Source organism: Prunus persica, chromosome G4, assembly GCF_000346465.2.
Source record: "Prunus persica cultivar Lovell chromosome G4, Prunus_persica_NCBIv2, whole genome shotgun sequence".
In the NCBI taxonomy this organism is placed as follows: domain Eukaryota; kingdom Viridiplantae; phylum Streptophyta; class Magnoliopsida; order Rosales; family Rosaceae; genus Prunus; species Prunus persica.
Genome location: NC_034012.1, coordinates 17069410 through 17093978, shown reverse-complemented (window position 1 = coordinate 17093978; position 24569 = coordinate 17069410). Strand labels below are relative to the sequence as shown.

At 35.9% G+C, this 24569-nt stretch overlaps 1 protein-coding gene across 1 annotated transcript; it reads right to left on the bottom strand.

Annotated features, from left to right (window-relative positions):
- LOC109948444 (3,5-dihydroxybiphenyl synthase-like) lies at nt 14689–23334 on the bottom strand. Its single transcript, XM_020561415.1, has 4 exons — nt 22764–23334; nt 20976–21303; nt 15532–16017; nt 14689–15077 (listed from the first exon to the last, which is right to left on the bottom strand). Exons 1-4 carry the CDS (start codon nt 22924–22926, stop codon nt 14882–14884), a joined length of 1173 nt encoding a protein of 390 aa, XP_020417004.1. The 5' UTR covers nt 22927–23334; the 3' UTR covers nt 14689–14881.

The window sequence follows — 24569 nt, the reverse complement described above, 5'->3', positions numbered from 1 at the left end:
ATCTTCCGGAGTAGGAAGGAGGGCATCTTCAACACTAGGAAGCTTCACATCTTCAGAGGTAGGAACCTTGTGAGGTTGTTGGTCCACTTGCCTCTCACGAACTGAAGTTTCAATTTCAGTGTCTATGACTTCCATGACTGGGAAGGGTTCCACTCCATCAGCAGGGACTTCTGCTTCCCTTGCAGCCCCTTCTTGATCTGAGGCTGGAAAGCGTTCCACTCCATCACCACAGACTGCTGCTTCCATTTCACCCCGTTCTGTATGCATGCCTGGGAAGGGTTCTACTCCATCAGCTGGAACTTGAGTGTCCATTTTAGGTGCTGCTGTAGTCGGACTAGTAGGTTCATTTACGGGTGACAAATCATTCTGCCCTCCTTCATTCATCTGAGCAGTACAGACTTCCTCATGGCCTTCTCCACCATAATTTTTTTTTAACTCCTCCATCTCCAACTTCAAATAATGTTCGACTTCAGCAATTTTTAGGGTCAAATCCCGAATAGCCTTGTTATTTCTGTCACACTCGTTCTCATGCTTCAAACAGTTCTTCTGTACAATAGCTTCCAAGTCACGAACTCTGTTCCTAAGCCCCCGATTTGAACTACGTAGCTTAGCCAACTGATCCTTAGTGCTGCGTAATTGATGCTTCAAACTGCGAACGTCATTAACAGACCCTTTGGCCTGCATACAGTTATAATGCAACATTTAGAAAGCTTACAAAAAACTAGGAAACTATTTCCACTTCATTCCTATCGTATTCGCTATATTTTCACAACATTGGAAAAAGGTCATGCTCACCTTAGAAGAGGAGGGAAGGGTGCCTGTTTCCTCAACATCCGCGTCTTTTTCTTCACTAGAAGTGCCGGTTTTTTCTTCGGCCTCATCCCCAAATAATTCAACCATTGCTTCTTCGTTGTCATCATCACCCCAACTCCAGTAAGGTTGTTGCTTCTCAATATCTGTTGGCCGGAGAAGTTGCACATCAACCTCCAATTGAAACACATAAAAAAAATCAGTTAACTTTGTACTTTTTCCTAATCATAACATCACTGATACAAACAGATCTAACCTCAAAGTTTTCAAAAACCTGACTCATAACCTCCCGAAAACGGGCCACCGTGTTGCTCCTCCAATGTAATATTCGAGGGATGTGCCTATTGTCTTCATGGACCGTGAAATGCAATGCTTCCAATGCTGGGAACACTTCAAAAGCCCAAATCTGTTCACAACAATGAAACATCAATATCTGTAAATGTATTTACATCAAATAGTTAATTGCTGGATATGTGTTCACCTGAAGAGCGAAGCCAAACCCCCTTATGATGTACTCTCTTGGTCTACCACTTCGCATTCTTGTCTGCGCTCTCTTTCCACGTTGTTTGGGCATTTTTCTTTTTTGAGGCACTTTGACTCGTTGGTATTCAGCAGAAACTGCCCTCAACAGTGAAGCATTTGTCATTGCATATGACACTGCGCCCCATGGATACTTGTCAAACTCCTCTAGGTCTTCAGCCAACTTCAAATAGCGCATGTCAATAAGCACATGCTTTTCAGTACCCAATAGAACAAAATTGGCAAAATAGACCATTCCAAGCTTTAACGCATCCTCATCATCTGTGCACTCGATGAAGGCGGTGTGTAGGTCCGAAAGGGTGGCAGGTTTATTGCTGCTGAAGTATTTTCGCTTCAACGAGCAATTTTCATTTGTCGCCTTCAAAATGAAAGGGAGCTTTCCGAACCTTAGCCCCGTGATGAGGCAAAATTGTTGGGCTGTGAATTGTATCAACTTGTTACCCACAATGAATTTTATTCCGTTCACCTGTGTAACTGTCTTAGGATCAGCCTTCCTCATCAACAGGCCGTGGACAATTTGTGAATTCCACTTCAGGTCCTCTATCAGTAATAGATGACCAAAACAACTTCCCTCGAACCTCTGTAACTGCTGCGTATTCAACTTCGCCTTTATTGTTGTAATGGCAGTCCTTGTGTGTGAAAGGGCATATGGCTTTCCTTCGTACTTCTCATCCTCAGGAATCATAAGCTTTGCTTTACAAGCCATTCTCAAGTTCCCTGCACAACAACATCATACATATGGATCATTGGTTACCCATATTTCATACGTACATTACTCAAACTAATACTTTCAACCCATTTTGATATATGTATATACATTTGATAAAACCATAAATGTTTTTAAGCCTCTTTTCTACTCTCCAACTCTCTCCACACTCTCCTCTTATCTACATTCCCTTCTGCCAAATGTACATCCCATTCCATCAAAAAACCAAATACCACCCAAGTCTGAAAACAATTTCATCAACCACGGATCCACTTCATACAGGGTTTGGCTGAAATGGCTACACAAATTACTCCAAATGCATCAATGCCTACTACAATATGCTCATATGCAATACAGTACCACACATGGAACATCAGTATTCACAGTTATGGACTCTGTGTGCAAACTAGACACGTCAAAATGTTACTGCAACTGCAACTGCTAAACCTAGATGGATGAACATGCAATTTCTAAACAGATACTAAAGCCCCATAAAATACCATTTTCAGACATATATCACAAGCTGCAAGCAAGGAATAACAACACAATTTAGCACGTTTTATACCACAGGGAACAGAAAATTTCCACGGCAACTAACTTTAGTATTTCAAAATCACATAATTAACCATTAACACTGGAAGGGTGCAAAATATGCTACTACGTGCTGAAACACCAATGATACCAACAAATTTACTTGTGCATTATTACTCAACACCTAATTCAGGGCCTACTGAGGTAATGGTGTGTTATAATGGAATAGCCCTTGGCACCAGAATAATTTCCCACACTAAATATGACTCATAAAATGGAAGTGAAAACAAGCATTGCCATAGAACCAATCCTATATGACAAATAGCAATTTGAGGCACTGCATCATCCATAGAGCAAAATCAATACACCAATACAAGTTTCATCCCAGCATGATCTACTTCACAGTTAAATTACATTATTATTGCAATATCTCTAATTACTAAACTTCACAAATTCAGTCACAGGTTAGTGAAATTATCCTTCTCAAATGATAACCATACAAAAACACAAACTAGTCAATAACAAATACAAAACCCACCTTAGAATCACTCCTTCTCTGCACAGAACAGAATTCGAATTCCCAGCAACACCTACAGCAAATCGCGACTTTTGTCCTAACCGAGTCTCACAGGATTGAGAAGGAGGAGGACGTTTGTGAACAAATTCCTAACCGAAACCAAAATTTAGGGTTTTTTTAGGCCCTGAAGGAGCAGAGAAGAAGAGAACGACGTCGATTCAAGACTCGAACTTAGAGGGAACTGAGACATCGTTTAAGGGAGAGAGCATTTCACGATTAAACCCTCTCTTTCACCGTCAAGAGCCCCCTCAGCAAACCCTAACATTCACTGCAGAGAGAGAACGACAGAGTGTTACTTAGGTTTTCGTGACAGAGGGAGAAATAGAGTGGTGGTGGTCGATGGACACAGAAACCGCCGAGAGAGGAAGAGAACCGTGACTGAGCGCTGAGAAAGGGAGAGAAGCCAGATGCGTTAGGTCGCCAATCAAAGGCCAATAACGGGTTGATACATGTGCTTTTATATGGAGGGCAGTTTGGTCATTTCACGTTCACAAGTGATTATATCAGAACACAATTTGTAACCTGATTATTTCAGAATACCACTTGTGAAAAGTGATTATATCAGCTTATTTCCCAAAACAAAAACTGGTCATTTAAATATATATATGTATATTTTTTAAATCAAACTCAATATTCATTGTCATCCAGATTCCAGAATGCATGAAACCAAAATTTGAAAGTGCAAATTTTCAACAGATAAAAAATAAAAAATAAAAAACTGAAAGCACAGATAAAACAAAATGGAACAAAATTCCATTTTCTATAATAAATTCATACTTAGCAAATAGATAACAATATTCACTAAAAAATTCATATAACAATTATTTATTATTTGAATACCAAAACAAAAAGAATCATAAGGTTGAAACTTATAATACCTCTTGTTTTCCGAAACCGCCCATTCCAAAACGCTCTCCTGATGCCATAAATAACAACATATCTTTTTGAAATGGAAGTTGGAGGTTGTTGGTTGCATATATAAGAGCAAAGCCCTTACAAATGGTTAACATCATCAATCAAAATCTGACCCTTCCCTTAAATTTCTGCTAACCCACTGAAACTGATACCGTGCACTTCAACTGCAAGAAACACGACATCAATATTTTTCACTTCCTTCTAGCATGAAAGCGTTAAAAACTAAAGAAAAAGAATTCATGTATTGCAACATAAAACTACCTGAATTTCTTTTCTGGTTGGAGTTTCCCAACTTGGTGTATGAGACGAAGATAATTTCCCAACAATATCTTTTGGAATTCTTCAAGTTTTTAAGCAGATGGGTGTGGTGAACAAACAAAGTTATTGTGCTGTTTGTGAAGGGGTTGTGGCCTTTGATTTCTTCAAGGTCATTATATTGAGTCACGCGAATCTCTGCAAAGATGGTTCAATTTTCAATGGACTGGTTAGTGGTCTGTGTTGCTCGAGAGATGCGAGTGCTTGCCAGCTTTCTCTGACTGCTTTCACTTCTCTGCTATTTTTTGTCTTCTTCACTGTTGAAGTGCCTAAAATAGATACCATGTACTATCACTCCAACACAGAAAAAGTTATAGGAGTTGCTAATAGAAATGTCCATGTAATTATTATATTTTAACATAAACCCAATCATTCTTTAACTCATATTTAAGATAATTTTTATTTTTGTATTATACACTAAATTACAATATTCAATGCCATGTAAGATAACATTTACCATGCTTTTTCAATCTTTCCTCTCAATTCTATCTTTCAAATTTCTTTATTTGAAGATTTTTTAGATCAATACATTGGTCATTGCAGTGTAAATTTGTATGTGGGTTTTGGAGATAGTATTTTTTATCGACTATTCCAGTGACGAGTGTCTACTTATTTTCCTAAATAGAAGATGAAATGTTGTTGAATAATATTCAACAAAAAAAGAAAAATACTTATACTAATAAAAGCACATTAGAACATCTTTCTTTGTCTAAAGTGAGGCCCTTTTTAGTTCGCGGAAAGGATTTGTTGGAAGTGGAAGGTTCAAGATTCATTTTTCATGTGTTGGTTTGTGTAAGAAAGCAAAATAAACTTTGTTTAATTATACCCATGTTAGAAATATGAATCAAATTAAATTAAAAAAGGATGCATTTACTACTATACAAAGCCGGTCCTGGGTTTTCTAAGGCCCAGGGCAAATTTTCTCAAGTGTGCCCCTTTATACAAATTAAACAAAAATAAATAAATTATCAACTAATTAATTTTATTAAAATTATAAGAATTTACAAAAGATAAGGAAGAACAATTTGGGGCCTCATTAAAACCTTGTTTAGGGAAAACCCAATGGGACAAAACCCCAAACGAAGGAAAAAGAGTACCCCAGATTGTAAACATTGCATTAAAAAATGAAAACTACATATTCTCATTTTCTACTAATTCTTCCAATTGAATTGGTTGTTCATATTCATTTGGTAAATCTTCATCTAAATTTTCAAGTGAAGCATTGGTTTATTTAACAAAATATTTATTCAAAGATCCTCTTAAACTTTGAACAATTTCTTCTTCTTTTTTCTTTATTTGTCTCTTGAGATTTCCGGAAAGTTGTTTCTTAGGAAATATTTTGTTAATTTTTATAATAAACACAACACAATAAAAAATAATAAAAATAATTAACAAAGAACAATAAAACCTGGATTTGAGCATATTTTCTTCCACTTGAAACTTCAAATTATAAAGAACACGAATCCCAGCCAAGTTTTCTGTTGAATCAAATAATAAATAAGAAAAAGTTAACAAAGATATGTATTACAATTTACAAAATTTATACATCTAGATTCTATATGTATCTGAAGAAAAAAAAATTACCTTCAAAGAAAGGCATTGGTCTAGCTTGTGGATGATTTATTTTCCAACTCTGTTGGAGAAGAGGAGAATCACCACCAAAAAAAAAAAAAAAAAAATTTGCTTGCTTTGCGTCATGAACTGAGAAGGTTGAAGGGTTTTTCCTTCTTTTTGTGGCTAAGAATCTGTTTTGATTCTCCATATTTGTTGATTTGTTTTATATTATATTATATAATTAATAAGGGACTTCCTTACTCAATACGTTCTTCTTGATATTGAGTATATAAAGACTGATTGGACTGATTGGCTTCCCTTTTCATTGACAGGTACAGGCGGCAACTTCTTTTGTTTTAATATTTATTTATTTTTTATACACATATATACATAGGTTTAAAAAAAATATTTGGGCCCCCCTAGCTGTGGGCCCCGAGCTGTAGTCCTGGCCTAAGGCCGCCTCTGCTACTATATATTGTAGTTCCAAATTGTTAATTTGGACAAAATGGTCATGAAAATGTGCATTTAATGGTGGAGTTAGTTTCCCTTAGATGTTCTAGGACGCATATGCATTACATTGATGTATTCAACGAGTCTATAACCTTGGCTGACAGGCCCGGATAATCTTTGAAATTTCATCGTGATTGATATAGATCATTACAATTGTTGGTCTTCAACGAGGAATTCCTAATAAACGCTAGTCATCAACTATTATGAATTAATGAAGTTAATCATTTAAAAAGTAGCTATTTTCGGAAGAATTAAAACTACTTAGTGAAACTAAAACACTAACTAAACGAATTAAATAAAGGGGCTTTACCATATAAGGATAAATAGGAGGGCATTAAGACAAAATTGTCCAACCCCTAAAAAATTAGACAACCCAGTCCAGTCACTATCCGACATTGACATGAAATAACTTTTATATCACTCATTGAGAGTGACATTGAACAACTCTCGTGTCACTATCCGACAATAACATAAGAGTTATTTCATATCACTGTCGGACAATGACTGGACATGTTTGTCTAATTTTTTAAGGACTGGACTATTTTAACATTTTGTCTTGTGTGAAGTACTTTTTTTATAATCATTTTATGTTAAATAAACAAACTAAACTAAATAAACAAAACATTAACTAATAAATTAACTAAATAAAATTGACAAAATAAAAATAACTAAATAAATTAAATTAGAGTGAGAGAAGTCGATATTGGAGGGCTGGGTCAGATTGAAGGGCATGGGGGCAGTCGAGTAAAGGCCCAGCCAATTAGAAAGAGTAGCACATGTCCCAAAAACAAAAATATTTATACTACTAAAATGTATGCAAACTGGATATTTGTTGGAGCTAGAAACTCCATCTCGCAGCTGTGGCCCTGCCAGTTCTTTTCAGTAGGGGTGGTGCGGTCCTGTCCAATTCAGTTTCCATCTTACATTGGAATTGAAATTGGTACTATTTAATCGGTGTGATTTGGTCTAGTTTTGGTGAAAAAAATTATGAAACTGGCTGGTTCAGTTTACACTAATTCAGGTGCAGTTTTCGGCTTTTTTTTATTTCAAACTTGATTTTTTTATATTTATTTTACAAATTCCAACTAAAATTTTATTTTTTGGTTCACAAAACTCAAGGTTGGGGTGTGATTTGACAAGTATTTGGGAGTCGACTTATGTAAGCTAATTCGTTTAATTCTAAACCATTAGTAGGATCGTACTCTTTAAGCTTTTAATGCAGAAGCCCCAAAAGCAAACTCAAATGTATGATTCTTTGTTTAGTCAATTCTTTGAAGAAAATAAAGAAATTAAGAGAGTCAAATTTCTAATTAAGAGTCAAATTTCTAAGTTAACTAACATTTTGGCTATTAAATATACAAAAGAAATTAAGAGTCGAAAATACTTTTCCCCAACACTATTTGCTTCCTCAAAAGAAATTGGTCAAAACTCCAGAATTTTGGATCTTTTTAAACATGTAAAAATTAATATTCTATTGTTAGATGCAATCAAGGTTTAAAATATCGGAAATATCGGTAGTCCAAAAACACAGAAATTTCGATGGAAATATCGGGATATTATCGATATTGATAAAAATTGAATAAAAACCACAGAAATTGTAAGAAAAACTTGAAAATTTTTATTGAAACTTTGGAGGATGCTTATTTAGTCAATTATCTATTAATTTATCACAAAAAATTGGAATGAAATGCATTGCATAATGGATTTAACTAATTTAAGTTGATTATATAGCGAGCTGACAAACACTGTGAGTATAGAAAATATGTAGTAATTAATGAAAGAAGATTAAACACACCACAATCATTTATATATAATGATTTACTACATTATTTTACATTTTATACATTGCATGGTAAGATACATAAGTGACATAGTACCACATAGAGTTCCTATGAGGTTCAAATTTTTCACTATCTTCATCATCTAGAATAAGTGTATTGTGAAGAGTAGTCATCAAATGATAAATCCCCAAAATAGTTTTGTGTGTAATTGTTAACATGCCACCCATATAGATCCGAGATTGCTTGACGTTGTCCATGAGCAAAATCATTTGAAGATTGAGTCTCGGATTCTTTCCATGAGCTGCTCGATTCCTTCCCAAAAGGAATGGGATATGAAGGGTAGAGAAATGGTTGGTTATGAGTATAACCATAATTACTACTTCCCATTCCAACAGAGTCCGAAGTTATAGATAACGAATCATCTTCTTGACTTGACAAAATCGCCTTGCCTCTTTCTCTACAAGTATAGTCCTTCCCTATGGCACCAATTCCTGGTCCTTCCCGCCTACTCTCATGGTCCTCATCTTCTGAACTTTGTCAACGTAAGAAATGTAAGGTCCATCATTCCTTCTCTGTCCATGTCTCAATATTTAGAAGAAAAAAGAACTTACCACTTGGACGCCACAATACAAAGCAAACCAAGGATGACTAATTTTACAAGAGAAACACCTTGAATCCCCTTTGTGTTTTTTTCCCTTTTTTTTTTCATCACATCGATATTTTCGATATTTTCGATATTTTAGCGATATTATAGCAATATTGTAACAAAATATTGCTAAAGTGTGAGCAAAATTATCGACGTTGATATTTTCCGATATTATCGATATTTATACGATATGTGCATGGATAAGTTTCGAAATATCCGTGATTCGAAAAAACGATAATATCCTTGATATTTCGTCGATATTATCGATATTTTAGACTATGGATGCAATTAAATAAGTTCATGTTTGTGCTGAAATTTTAAAGGATATGTGCACCTATAAAAGAAAGCATAATTAATATCAAGAAAACTGCATTTTTAGTCCTACTCTTTCATGTAGAATGGGGAAAAGATTTATTCATGCTAGACGCTTACTTTAGGTACTAGTGTCAAGATTTATTAAGTGTACTTGTACCTAGGTCTTGGTGAGGTGAAGGCTATAAAAATGAAATTGCATAATAATGGCTCATTAAGTCAATATATACTTCATACTAAAATCCCATAAAATCAAGTTTTCTTATTTGATATGTAAGGAATAAAAGCCGCCAAAAATTATATTGAGAAAATGATTATTCTGAAAAATCATTTTTCATACTTAGTCAATTTTGCACCTCCGCTAAAAAATTTCTGGGCCGCCAGTGAATACATGCCTGGTTGCTCTCAGCTTCCCCTCATTCAGACCCAGTTTTTCTTCAACCTTGTCTAAAATGGCCGGTCCACCAGGGTGGATGCTATAGAACAACGAGTTCCAATCATTATTTATCCCATCAATTCCTCTAAACCCTTTAACCAAAATCTCCTCAATGTTTTTTTTTTTTTTTTGGTTGTAGGCATAGTGGTATTATCGAAATCTAGGTAAAGTAAATAATAGTTGGGCGGTTATTTAGTGAGAACGCTTATGTGCGAACGTTATATGAGAACCAAATCCATCCATCCAAATTATCTGAACGGCTAAAGAGAAAAAGCAAGCTCACGGTAAAAATGGGTAGGCTGTAGTTCCCCTTAGCCCAAGTGTCACGTCGAGCCTGTTTCGAAAAAGCGCGCCTTTCTTCTTCCTGACAGTGGCCAGTTGCGCCTTTCTTGTCAATAAATTAATGAATTTATGAATTTATGAATCAACCCTAAGCACCCAAAATACCTACCAGACATAAATTACAGTGCATCGATTTAGTAATTCCAAATTACACATCATGGCTGGATTGTTGAAACTTATTAAGCCGGTTTTTATTTTATTTTTTATATATAGCAAAATTAGCATTTATCTATATATATAAAGCAAAAGATAGAGAACGGTGAAACATTCAAAATACCAGAAAATGTCCTTGGTTAATGCAAACATTAAGAATTGAAATTATTAATTAAATGAAGATAATATGGTAAATTCACAATTTTTCGTATTAAAAAAATTAAAATTAAAAGAAAATTCAGATAATGGGTCCTATTTTTATGGAACACAAATATCCATTATCTTTTTTAATTCTAAAATAAATTTAAATTTTTTATAAAAAAAATCTCTCGCATGCGCGGAAGCGCGTGCAGAGAGGCTAGTTTAAATAATTGGTGTACCCATACGCTAGCCATATACTTGTTCAATCACTAGCATGCATCTGAAAATCATCATTAATTCCTCACGTTCTTATTTTCTCATCAAAATATCACTACGTTTGAAGAAATAATACTTTATATTCATAGCCAAGTCATTACTCAGTACGTACCACAAAATACCACTGAATAAAATAAATTAAATTAAAAAATATGCCTTCCTTTCTGAATGTTTTATTTAACAGCTATGTTTCTTCCCACAATAATAAGCTTTCCTTGAAGCCGTTTAATTTGCTCCATTTTCATTTTTGATTTCATAGTATTAATAATTACACTTCAATTATGGAATGTTCAGATTGACTCATGCTCAGTATGCTCCGATTCAAGTTTATTCTGATATAATCCAATCCAAGTTGGTAATAAGTATAAAATCAATTCCGTTTGGATGAAAGAATTGAAAATATCATAGAATTCTAAAATGACGGAATTTAAATCTCCATACTTTAAATCTGGCAATTAATAATTTTAGCATTTGGATTTATGTACTTCGAATTTGCTAAATGACAAAAATTACTGGAAAGAACAAATTCATTCTCAATATCAATTGTGAAATGACTCCTCTATTGACGGAAATTAAACTCGAAAATCTCGATCCCCAATTTCCACGATTTTTTTCTCACGTCATTTAATAAGTTTTGTGCTTTTTTTTTTTGGGATCAAAGATAAACTTCAGCAGTACAATCAACGACATCGAAAGTTCCAATCCCTAGAGGGCGACAAACTAACATGTTAAAAACAAAACTAAAACGGACAAAAGCCACACTAAAACAACTAGGTCACGTCACAATTAACCATAAGCTCAAATAACATACCCAACATAACTGAAACCCTAAACCAACCCATGAGCCTAATGAGTTATGTGCTTAAGTTATTAAACTAGAAATATAATGGAGGAGATCTCTATCACATTTTTTAATAATTTTTATTTTTTTATTGGAAAATAACTTTTTAAAATATACCGTTCATGCAATCTAATGGCTACAAGTGGAAGTCCTTAACCAACTTAACATAAAATCTTTAATGGAGCCAGCGAAACCAAATTCTTCTCGACCGTATAGTATTTTTGAAAAGAAAAAAGAATGTACATCTATTATCTCCTGAAAACGTCGAAAGAGTATTTTTAAAAAAAGAAAAAAGAAATCACATATATTATGCACAAAAATGTTAACAATCTACAAACTTATATTGTTTTCAAAATTTGACCCATTTGGTCAGGACATGCGATCAGAATTTGCAGCTACTCACACTATTCCGTGTTTGACTATTCATCCAAATATGAAACTTTCCCTTTTGTACCATGACACATTCTACAGAGTTGCGCCCTCAACACCCTTCTAATTGCACGTGTGTTTTGCAAAGAAATTTATTTCATCATTGCTTACTATTCTCATGCGCATGCAGTACGTATACTTCTTCTATATGAAGCCCAAGCAGCATGCCAGCCAGAGCCAACTTATATTTCCATCATTTCATCACTGCTTTTATTGATCATGTTATTTATAGGTTTAACATCTTATGTCTTCGTTGAAAAAATAATACTACAAATTACATCAACATGGTATTAATAATCGATTCATGAATTAATGGTGGTGGAATATTAAAGCACGCCAGAACCCCATTTTTTTGTTTTTTGTTTTTAATTTGAGAAACAGTAGAGATTCAATTGAAGTACATGGCACAAACCCAAAATACAACAGTAAGAACACAGCCCCAAAAAGAGGTTCTTACTATTCAGAGACGATAACAACATCACCAACTAAGCACAAGTATTACAAGATAGTTAGAAAACAAATATACAACTTGGAACCCAACTAACAAGGAGTTACAAATGAGGAGGACCCAAATCCTTGCAGCAACCAGTGCTCTTACTCAGTTAATGTGTAATTGCTCTATTATTAATAATAAAAGTAAAATTAATTAGAAGTTAGAAAGAAAATAAATGATTGTTAGAAAAATAATCAGTAAATGTTGTATGCTATAGGATCACTATATTATTGCACAATTCTTAAAATATAAACAGTAGCAAAATTATGAAATCTGTATAAATGTGCAAATATATAAATTAAGTACAGAATACTGACTTTTATTGAAGATAGAGGCTTGCGTATTTGCAATGTCCTAAAGACAGAATTTCGCCTCTTCTCAATGCTTGAAGTTCAACAGGCGTCTATCTCCCAGGATTCAACTATCTATAATTCAAGGGTCCAGCACCGGATCCTTGAATTCTGGCGAACGTTGGTGTGCTTCTCTCCAATACAGTTGATAACTTTAAAATAATATGAGATATTTTTTTTTTAAGAAAAAGAGATCCGTCTTATGGCCTAGGACTTGTGGTTTTATAATAGAATTACACCCCTTCAAAATAGCAGTTAGTATCCGTTATACTTGTTCAAATTCAAACAAAAAGATAAGTCTTTCTGGTTTGAATTTAACTTCTGCCAAAGAAATCCGAAAAATAAAAAATAATTATTTTATTTTCGGGCTAGGTATATTTCTTTTATTTTCCAGAGACCCCAGGCCCAAGGCCAAGTCTTGATTATTTAAATATTAATATTAATCAAGCAAGCCAACCATGATAATCTTCACTACCAAGCCCATCAGCCCACCAATCCTTATTTAATTGATGTTAAGGTTTCATGCTTATAAAGCATATGGAACTTTTTGTTTTCTCCAATGTGGGACATTTGCTTTCAAACTTCCAACAATGAATACCTGCATTTCAATACAGTTTTGTAAACATTTAACTTAAACCGTAAGCATGACTTTACAACAGGCTATGTAGTACACAATTCTTGTATGCAACAGATTGCTTGTACAAAACCATATGATACAACAAACATAACAATAATTCATCCATTTTGTCCAGCCCGATCATTTAACTCCCGGCTTTGTCATCGAGAGAACTGGCTGAAACTGCAGGAGACTCAACAAGATATGATTGCTTGTTTATGACTAGCTTAAGGCCCCGTTTGGGATCGCTTTTTTTTGCCAAAAATCTGCTTCACTTTAAAGTTAAGCAGTTTAAGGTGTTTGGTAAAAATAAAATATCCTAATTATTTTAAAAGTAATGGCCTTTTGACAGCAGCTTTTAAAAGCAGACTCTGAGTTTCTTTTCAAAGCAGCTTTCAAAAGAAGCAGAGATGAACTTTTAATGAATTTTTTTAATTCCCAAAATACCATCATTCATTTTTTTAATTCCCAAAATACCAGCCAGGGCCAACTTATATTTCCATCATTTCATCACTGCTTTATTGATCATGTTATTTATAGGTTAAACATCTTATCGATTCGTTGGAAAATAAATACTACAAATTACATCAACATGGTGTCAATAATCGATTCATGAATTAATGGTGGTGGAATATTAAAACACGCCAGAACCCCCCCTCCCCCTCCCCCCCTTTTTTTAATATTTAATTTGCGAAACAGTAGAGATTTAATTGAAGTACATGGCACAAAATCAAAATACAACAGTAAGAACACAGCCCCAAAAGGAGGTTCTTGCAATACAAGGATGGTAACAACATCACCAATTAAGCATTACAAGATAGTTAGAAAACAAATATACAACTTGGAACCCAACTAACAAGGAGTTACAGATGAGGAGGACCCAAATCCCTACAGCAACCAATGCTCTCACTCAGTTAATGTGTAATTGCTTATTATGAATAATAAAAGTAAAATTAATTAGAAGTTAGAAAGAAAATAAACGAACACCTGCATTTCAATACAGTTTTGTAAACATTTAACTTAACTCTCACCTTCATGTAGTATACAATTCTTGTATGCAACAAACTCCTTGTACAAAACCATATGATACAACAAACATAACAATAATTCATCCATTTTGTCCAGCCCGGTCATTTAACTCTCGACTTTGTCATCGGGAGAGTATGCTGAAACTGCAGAAGACTAAACATATGATTGCTTGTTTATGACTAGCTTAATTTTTGTTATGACCATATTATAGACAATATATTTATTTTTAATGGAATACTTTATTTATTTTATAATTAAAATAATTTTTAGGGTGTGATGGAAACATATTTAATACAATATATATATAAAGTGAAAGTGTTTTTTCTTTTACCAAACACTTGAACAGAAAAGTCATTTCAACATAATGCCCTTTTTAGTCATTATACACAGCTCACAACACTTTCACACAAATATTTACCAAACACTCAGAAACTGATTATTATACAAACAACACTTATAACAAAAAGTTTACCAAGCACCAAACTGCTCTCTCTCACAGCAAATCTGAGAGAGATTATTTTAACATGATTGTAATACCAAACTTGCCCTTAATCAATGATCAGTAATTAAGGACTTAATTAGCAGGCAGCAATGCGGACACTATGTAGTACAACAGTCTTCACGATTAGCCCTGGCCCGATCCCAATCAAAACACCCCATTCCAGCCCTTCACTAGTCGTGGCTTTTCCTTCCTCCAACGACTTCTTCCTCATCTCATCGAGAATAAACAAAATAGATGGAGCTCCCATGTTCCCATACTCCCTCAATACATGCAGAGGCGGACCCATTTAGGAGCAAGGAGGTGCTGCACCTTCTGTCACCGGAAAAACATTGTAGGTGCTTCAAATTGCCCCTTTGCTCAACTAGTATACAAATTATCTTATTTTTATATTACTCCATTTACTTAAGTTTGCAATATAAATATGAAAGTATACCTCCCATTTGAATTCAAATAAAAATACTAGAAAATCAAATTCCCACCAAATCAAAATATGAAAAATCGATTTTAGTGCAAAATACGATTTAGGCTAAAAATGATGGCTCATTAAGTCAATATATACTTCATACTAAATCCCATAAAATCAAGTTTTCTTATTTGATATGTAAGGAATAAAAGCTGTCAAAAATTAAATTGAGAAAATGATTATTCTGAAAAATCATTTTTCATACTTAGAGTCAATTTTGCATCTTCGCTAAAAAATTTCTAGGTCCGCCAGTGAATACATGCCTGGTTGCTCTCAGCTTCCCCTCATTCAGACCCAGTTTTTCTTCAACCTTGTCTAAAATGGCCGGTCCACCAGGGTGGATGCTATAGAACAACGAGTTCCAATCATTATTTATCCCATCAATTTCTCTAAACCCTTTTACCAAAATCTCCTCAATGTTTGCACCAACCAACTTTGGCACATCTGGTGAAAGATAATACTCGCAACACATTTCACGGAAGTGTACCACCACGCCATGCTCCGAGTATAGGACAATAGTCTCTCTCGTTGACATAATCTCATACACCTGGCGTTCGTTAATTTTGGGGTCAGGATTATCACCAACAATTAAAGCTGACGCACCATCTGCAAACAAAGCCTGTCCTACCAAAGCATCCACATGGCTCTCAGTGGGTGCTTGAAAATACATAGCTGTGATCTCACAGCACACCACCAGAACGCGTGCACCAGGGTTGTTTTCTGCGACGTCCTTCGCAAGACGTAGGGCATGTTAGAGTTTTGTATAGGTTTTGGAGAAGAAGAGAAAACAGTATGTAAGAGAAAACTGAGAGCTTAGCTAAAAACCAGACTTCTCTATTTTTTTGTATTGTATATTCTGAAACTTTCGGGCAAGCACAGTGTGTGCTATATGCCCGTTAGAGAAATAGCTGGATTCTCTTACATCACTTGAGAATCACAGCCTTACATCCAAAACTGCCTTCTAAGATCTTTACACGTGGCTATAGCCACTTAACACTAACCGACGCCTCACACTTGCCTATTTTAGAGACTAAGTGAATACACCATTTCAGCTTAGGGACTTTAATCAAACTCACATCAGCTCATCACTTATATTTCAACACTCCCCTTTAAGTTGTGAGCTGATTTCACACCAAGTTTCTCTCTGAGATAGCAGAAACGATCCTTAGCCAATGCCTTAGTAAAAATGTCTGCTAGTTGCTCATTTGTGGGACAATAAATCAGATCCACAGTTCCTTCTTGCAAAGCATCTTTAATAAAATGATACCTCCGATCGATATGTTTTGTTTTCTGGTGAAACACAGGATTCCTTGTAATGGCAATGGCTGAAATGTTGTCACAGTGTAGAGGGGTTGCTTCTGCTTGAAGCTCTCCAAAATCTTCTAGGACAAACCTCAACCAAATAGCTTGTGTTGTTGCTTCAGATGCACTGATGTACTCCGCTTCTGCAGTGGAGAGTGCAACACAATTTTGCTTGACAGAGGCCCAAGCAAACACTCCACTACCAAAAGAGAAAGCATATCCAGAAGTGCTCTTGCTATCATCCACTGAACCACTCCAATCACTGTCACAATAGCCAATTAGAACCGCCCCTTTTCCTTTCACATACTCCAGACCATAATCTAGAGTCCCTTTCACATATCTAAGAACACGTTTTGCTGTTCCAAAATGTTTGCTAGTGGGACAATGCATGAACCTTGCTAGCAAACTAGCTGCAAACATAATGTCGGGTCTGGTAGCTGTGAGGTACAGCAGACTTCCAACAATCCTTCTGTAGTGTTCTTCACTTGCCAAGCCACTCCCATCATCTTTACTTAGCTTCTCTGAGGTGACTAGTGGAATAGAAACCGGCTTACACTCATTCAAGCCAAATCTGCTCAACAGAGTTGTTGCATACTTCTTCTGATGAATGAATATGCTTGTTGGTGTTTGAATCACTCCCATTCCCAAGAAGTGATGCAAGAGTCCCAGATCAGTCATTTCATACTTCTCTTTCATGTCCTTCTTGAAATCTTCTAGCATTTCATGATCATTTCCAGTGTAGACTATATCATCTACATAAATGGAAACTATCAAGATTTTTTCTGCACCTCTTGCTTTGACATAAAGTGTAGCTTCACTTTGACTCTTTGTAAATCCACACTCAGCAAAATAACCATCAATTTCACTATACCAAGCTCTTGGCGCCTGTTTCAAGCCATATAGAGCTTTGTGTAGTTTGTAAACCTTGCTTTCACTTCCTTTTACCACAAATCCTTCCGGCTGGTCTACATACACTTCTTCCTCTAAAATACCATTTAGAAAAGCTGACTTGACATCCAATTGGTACAGCTGCCAACCCTTCTCAGCTGCAAGGGCAATCAAGGTTCGAATAGTGTCTAATCTAGCCACTGGTGCAAACGTTTCATTGTAGTCCACCCCTGGTTTTTGTGAGTATCCCTTGGCCACCAGTCTTGCTTTATTCTTCTGCACTGAGCCATCCAAATTCAGCTTAGTTTTAAACACCCATTTAACTCCAATAATCGGTTTTTCCATAGGTCTGTCAACAAGTTCCCATGTCTTGTTTTTTTCTATCATGTTCAACTCTTCTTTCATTGCCTTCAGCCATGATTCCTCCTTCACAGCTTCTTCAAACTTCTCAGGCTTCATTGTGCACAGGTTGCATTGTGCCAAAATGTCATCCAACTTCCTCCATTTCAATGGTGTATGATCGAAGGTCTGAGTATCATCCAACCTACTGCTTTCCTTGCTTGATTCTCCATAGGAAGCTGCTGAGTTTCCAGCAGTGAAACCAGAATTTTGAGGCCCTATAGGTGTCTCAAACGAATCCACTTGAGAATTTCTAGGCTGCTCCTCAAAGTTCATCATAACCACAGAATTGTCAGACACTTCCTTCCAATTCCAGCTTGTTTCTTCATCAAATACAACATCCCTTGATAAGAGTAGTTTTCTAGTGATAGGATCAAACACTCTATAGCCCTTCTCACATGTTGCATATCCAACAAAAACTCCCCTTGTGCTTTTGGCATCCAATTTCTGTCTATTCTCCTCTGGTTTATGCACAAAACACACACTGCCAAACACTTTTAAATGAGCAACACCTGGTTTTCTGGTGCTATAGGCCTCAAAAGGAGTCTTGTCCCTAAGAGCCTTGGTAGGACATCTATTCAAGATGTACACTGCTGTGTGGACAGCTTCTGCCCATAGATAATAGGGCAGCTCCTTCTCATGCAACATAGCCTTAGCCATCTCTACCACAGTCCTATTTTTCCTCTCTACCACTCCATTTTGCTGGGGTGTGTAAGCCATGGAGAATTGTCTTTGAATCCCTGCATCTTCACATAGTTTATTGAATTCACTAGAAGTGAACTCACCACCTCTATCACTTCGAACACATTTCACTTTGTAACCACTTTGCAACTCCACCATAGACTTGAATTTTCGAAAACAATTTAGTGCATCCGACTTGTATCTCAAGAAGTAGACCTAAATCATCCTTGTAAAATCATCTATGAGTAACAAGAAATATTTGTTACCTCCTAGAGATTCATTTTGCATTGGTCCACACAAGTCCATGTGAATAAGTTCAAGAGGTGTACTAGCTCTCCATGCTTGATCTTTAGGAAACCACTCTCTGTGTTGTTTTCCTAATTGGCAGCCTTCACACACTTCATTTACAGTTTCCAAATGTGGCAGCCCATGTACCATCTCCTTTTCCTTGAGTTGGTTTAGGCCTTTCAAGTGTAAATGCCCCATTCTTTTATGCCAAACCCAAGTAGAGTTGACTACACCAGCTCTTAGTGCAACAAAATCATTTGAGGGTAATGATAGTGGATAACATCTATTCTTTCTCATTTCCACCTTCATAACAAGGTTCTCAAGAGAAGAACTATCATAGATGCTGCACATGCTGCTCCCAAATACCAAATGATAACCATGTTCATCCATTTGGCCCACACTCAAGAGATTTTCTCTCAAACCATGCAGATACATGACCTCTCTGATATACTTTGCACCAGAGTTTGTGTCAAGCACCACAGTGCCCATGCCGGCTATACTTACAAGCTCCCCTGTTGGCATTTGCACCTTGCCTGTGACTTTTGAGTTTATGTCAATTAACAGCTCCTTCTTCCCAGTCATGTGGTTACTGCAGCCACTGTCTACATACCATTCTCCATTTTCACCCTTGTCTGAAATTGCACAGTTTGCAAAAAACAGATTCCCTCTTACTTCTACTTGGCTTGCATTATTTGCTTTCTGTCCTCCTTTGTTTGCAGTGCAGTCTCTGGCCCAATGTCCAAATCTATCACACTTATAGCACTTAGATTGACCCTTATATCTACATTCTCCATAGTGAAATTTAGAGCAGACCTTGCATTGAGGCTTCACCCCATCTTGCTGCACAGAATGTGCTCCATCTGAAGTCTGTCCAGCGCCAGCTTGCTGTGGCTTCTGTCTAGACTCCCATGGTTTGTTGTTAGACTTCCAACTCTTCTGAGACTTGGCAGTACCAGACTGAGCATTATTCTTGTTCTGCCCCTTTTGATCGATTGAGAAAGAACCAAATGCTTTCTCAGCTATGTCCACATTATGCATGTCAAAACGTTGCTCTTGACTTTTCAATATTGCAACAACCTCCTGCAATTCAATGGTCTCCAAACTCTTTGTATTTTCAATCACCAAACAGATGGGATCATAAACTCTACTAAGACTGATTAACACCTTTTGAACCAGCCTCTCGTTTGATAACACCTCTCCAAATGTTTTCATTTGATTTATCAATTCATTTAATCGAGTAAGATATGCAGAAAGTTGTTCACCTTCACGCATCCTCATATACTCAAATTCTCGTCTAAGATTCTGAAGCTTTACAGATCTAACCTGATCACCTCCATGATATTCACTGTAGAGCAGAGTCCAAGCCATTTTTGCTGAATCGGCATTTGCAATCCGAGAGAAGATCTGGTCAGAGACAGCGTTTTGTATGATGCCCAGTGCCTTTGCATCCTTCATGAGCACAGCACACATCTCTGCTTCAGCTTCTTCCTCCGATGATTCTTCAACTTTCTTGGTCTTCATCTTCGAATCAGAGACTGGAATCCCCTTTTCTACCAGACTCCACAGCCCAAGCGATTTGAAGATTGTCACCATCTTGATCCTCCAGAACTCGTAGTTCTCACCGGAAAAGATCAGAGTTCGTACCTCAGAACTTCCAGATCCAGCCATCGTTTGGTCTGAATCTCAGCAGCTTGCTTCTCTTCTCCGATGCTCAGTTGAGCTTCGATTTTAGCTCAGTGACCTTCACAGTTTTACGCCCAGATTAAGAGACCCAACCTGGCTCTGAGGCCATGTTAGAGTTTTGTATAGGTTTTGGAGAAGAAGAGAAAACAGTATGTAAGAGAAAACTGAGAGCTTAGCTAAAAACCAGACTTCTGTATTTTTTTGTATTGTATATTCTGAAACTTTCGGGCAAGCACAGTGTGTGCTATATGCCCGTTAGAGAAATAGCTGGATTCTCTTACATCACTTGAGAATCACAGCCTTACATCCAAAACTGCCTTCTAAGATCTTTACACGTGGCTATAGCCACTTAACACTAACCGACGCCTCACACTTGCCTATTTTAGAGACTAAGTGAATACACCATTTCAGCTTAGGGACTTTAATCAAACTCACATCAGCTCATCACTTATATTTCAATAGGGCAGTCCCACCAGCGAAGCAGCCTTGTAGGTAGATCATGAATCTGTTGACAAAGGGGTCAAGGCCGAGGAGCTTGACGAGTTGCAAGTCGGCGCCAGGCATGTCGACGCAGGAAGACGTGCAGAAGATGAGATGTGTGATGTTTGAAATGGGTTGGCCCCACTCTTCGATGGCCTTCAATGCCGCTTCCTTGCCAAGCTTGGGTACCTCTGGAATCATCATGTCCTGACATGGATCCAGTGAGGGTGCCTTGTAGCGACATATGTTTGGGTTTGCCTTTAGGATCTCTTCCGTGATGTGTAGATAACGCTTCTTTACGTTTGATTTTTCACCTGTTAATTACCAAATTTCATAAAAGTATCCACAGTTATCCTCCCACTTAATTTTACTAACTTGGCTTCATTCGTCAAATTTATTACCCTACTCTAGTGGCCTTCATTTTTCAAAAATGAAAGAAGAAAAATCTGTTCCCTAATGCCACTTGAGGTATTTTGTTATTGCCTTTTCACGGTGTTATTTCACTCATGTTATAACATATATATCTAATATATTTATCAATAATAATAAAGTTTTTCTATTTAAATTCCGTATTTCTCTTTGTTCACTATATTAAAAGTTCACTCCAACTTGTAATTCAAATTTTCATAATTTCTAAGAAAACCTCACTATTTTCCCAAACTAGCCCTAAATACACATCCAGCACACAAAATAAAAATAAAAACTCATCAACCCCACACTCCACACTACTTAAAGAGATAAAAACACTGTTGTCAACTATTCAATATATAGATATAGATATATATATACACACACAGACAGACACACAGAGTGAGCTTCAATTGAATGTAGGACACAACTGGATGTCGAAACGGTTTCAGATTTATCTAATTTTTTGCAAGGATGATCTATAAATATAGACTTAAAAAATTGATTGTTTGGATCGTTGAAAAAAATTCGTAGGGGACCCTAAAAGGTGTCCCTCAATAAAAGGGGACTATATATATATATATATTTTTTTTGGACTTCATAAAAACATATTATGATCAAACAATATAATATTACTCAATGATGTTATATGCATTATGTTCTTCAAATTTTTTTTTTTCGAAGAGAAACGATGTATTGATAACAAACAGAAATAAAACTTAAGAGCTTAATTGACTACCCAAGAAATAATCTCACATTACATACCTCAATTGACGACTCATAAGCCACTATTTGCATACCGTATCTACAGTTTGTGAAGAGAAGATGAAAGTGTAGTAGGTTTCTTGGATTGGAAGGGAAAAGTAATTTGGCAATAGGGTGTAGAGGAGTTTGTGTTATTCTAAAACTTAATATGAAGAGTGGTGGTGTGTGTGTATAGATATACTAGGGTTAAATATTAAGTTGGATGACTTTTTTTGTCTTTTTATATAATAATAAAACTTAAGAGCTTAATAATTTAAGAATTGGGGCAAACAAAGAAAAATGTAGAGTTTAAATAGAAAAACTCATAATAATAATGTATCATGTGTTCATGAAATATTAACTTTCTTATCAACTCATATTATAACACATGGATTAGCGGCACCATGTGATTGTATAGGAAAACTAAATATATCTCCCAACTTTGTCATTTTCAGATGGGTTAACTTATTGCATGATATTTGGAAGAGGTCCCAAATCTGAATGCCCCGCATATTAATAAATCATAAATCACTTAGTGCATTATATAATTTTATTAATTAGTATGAATTAATACATTAATTTTATGCATGCATATACGTGTTGTACAAAGAGTACCACTTACATATGCGCTTGAACTTGTCTTTCAATTCTGTCATGTGGTCGTTATTGGTGACTCGGAATAGGAAATCAGGATAATCTTGTTGGTAATGACAGTTGGCTGGGTTTGTCGGACCAATGGCTAGTATTGCCGCCGGACTCTTGGCTTCAATCTTACTCGCAGACATCGCTGGCCGTATACAGGGTTGGTTGGATTGGATGGGTTCAAAACTATAAACAAAAAGGCTAAGGGGCGTTTGAAGGTTGCAAAATAAGATGAAAGCAATAGCTCATTCCTCATAAGTTATATAGACAATAGATGACAGATCTGAGATTTGATATTGTCAAGTGGGGCCACTATTAGCTTTAAATACTCAATTATTTCAACCTAACATTTGGATTTGTATTATTAGGAGGAACCAGATTTAATGGATACTATTAGCTTTTAAATTACCTTAAATGCTTGTCACGATAAATTTAAGAAAAACCACCATACTAACTAAAAAATGTTTTCGACCAAAAAAAAAAAAAACTAAAAAATGTTACTTTATACTTCAGTTTAAATGCTTGTCACAATAAATTTAATACAGATAAAGAATCACAGCCAAGAGCTAGTTGCTGTGAATCCTAAAACTAAAATATATTACTTTATTGCTATGAATGGGTTAGGATAAATTCAGCTCAAGGAAAAACAATAAGCTAGCCTATATAATATCCCGGAGATTTTTCAATAAGTATTTTATATTAAGGATTTGTTACATACTTCTAAGCTTAGTCGTTGGATTACATTCATTAAATGTGTTGACAATTTATTAGATGCAATCCAACAATCGAGATTAGATGTAACTAATCATTCACTTAAATATTTATTAGAGAATGTCTCTATAATACCATTACAGGAAAGTAAGTTGATGAAATCAACAAAACAGAAAGTGATCTCGTAATTATTGATGAAATTGGACTTGGGTGGTAGTTAAGACTAGTTGATGAGGTAGTTAAGACTGGTTGATGTGGAATCCTCCAACAAAATCAGATATTTTTAAGTTCAGATATTTTTAAGTTTTAATAGTCTAAAATGATCATAAAATCACCACCCTAGTGAGATTTCCCAACCAGATGGTGCCAAGTCAGCAACTTGGATAAGGTAATTAATCCTTGTCATGTTTTTGTCTATCATTCCCCATCCTTTCCTAAATTTTTTGATACCTGACATCTCATTTAACGCTACTTTAATAGAGTTATTCCTACTCTAACTCTATTTTCTCTTAATAAAAATAAAATAATTAAATATGTCAACTCCTCCACCCTCTCCCTCTCTCTTTCAAATCCAATTTTTCTGTTACCAAATCTCATGTGGCCCCATGTTTCCTCCTTAATTTTGTGATATGTGGCACACAACTTAACACTAATTTTACTTTGTTAACTCTCTTCATCCCTTTATTTAAAAAAATATATTAAAAAATATTAAAATATATGTTTGACAAAAGAAATTGAAGTAAAAAAAAATTCCCAGCACACGACTACCATCCAACCCCAGCAGCGGCAACCCTCTGTCCTCAACAACCCAGCCAAGCGTCCCTTTCCCTCCTCTTTCTCATCAAATTTCTAGCCTAACAGACCATATTTACGTTTTTTTTGACTCAGATCGTCCACCAACCTTATGGATTGTTCTTCCTTGGAGGAAGCAGTCATGGGAAAAGGCAAGGTTGGGATGAAGCGGTGCGCAAGAGTGTCGAGCTCGCGATGAAGCTTGACGGCCTCTTTGATGCAGAGGACATGTAGATTCCAGATCTGGTGCGGCACTGTGAAGGGAGAGAGAGAGAGAGAGAGA

Bases quoted from the DNA above. Each gene is read 5' to 3' on its own strand.
- LOC109948444 (XM_020561415.1), bottom strand. From the start codon at position 22,926: ATGTCTGCGAGTAAGATTGAAGCCAAGAGTCCGGCGGCAATACTAGCC. The intron at 21,304-22,763 runs GTAAGTGGTACT...GGTAATTAACAG, and splicing joins AGACAAGTTCAAGCGCATAT to GTGAAAAATCAAACGTAAAG. The intron at 16,018-20,975 runs TGCCCTATTGAA...AAAACTCTAACA, and splicing joins GGCTGCTTCGCTGGTGGGAC to TGCCCTACGTCTTGCGAAGG.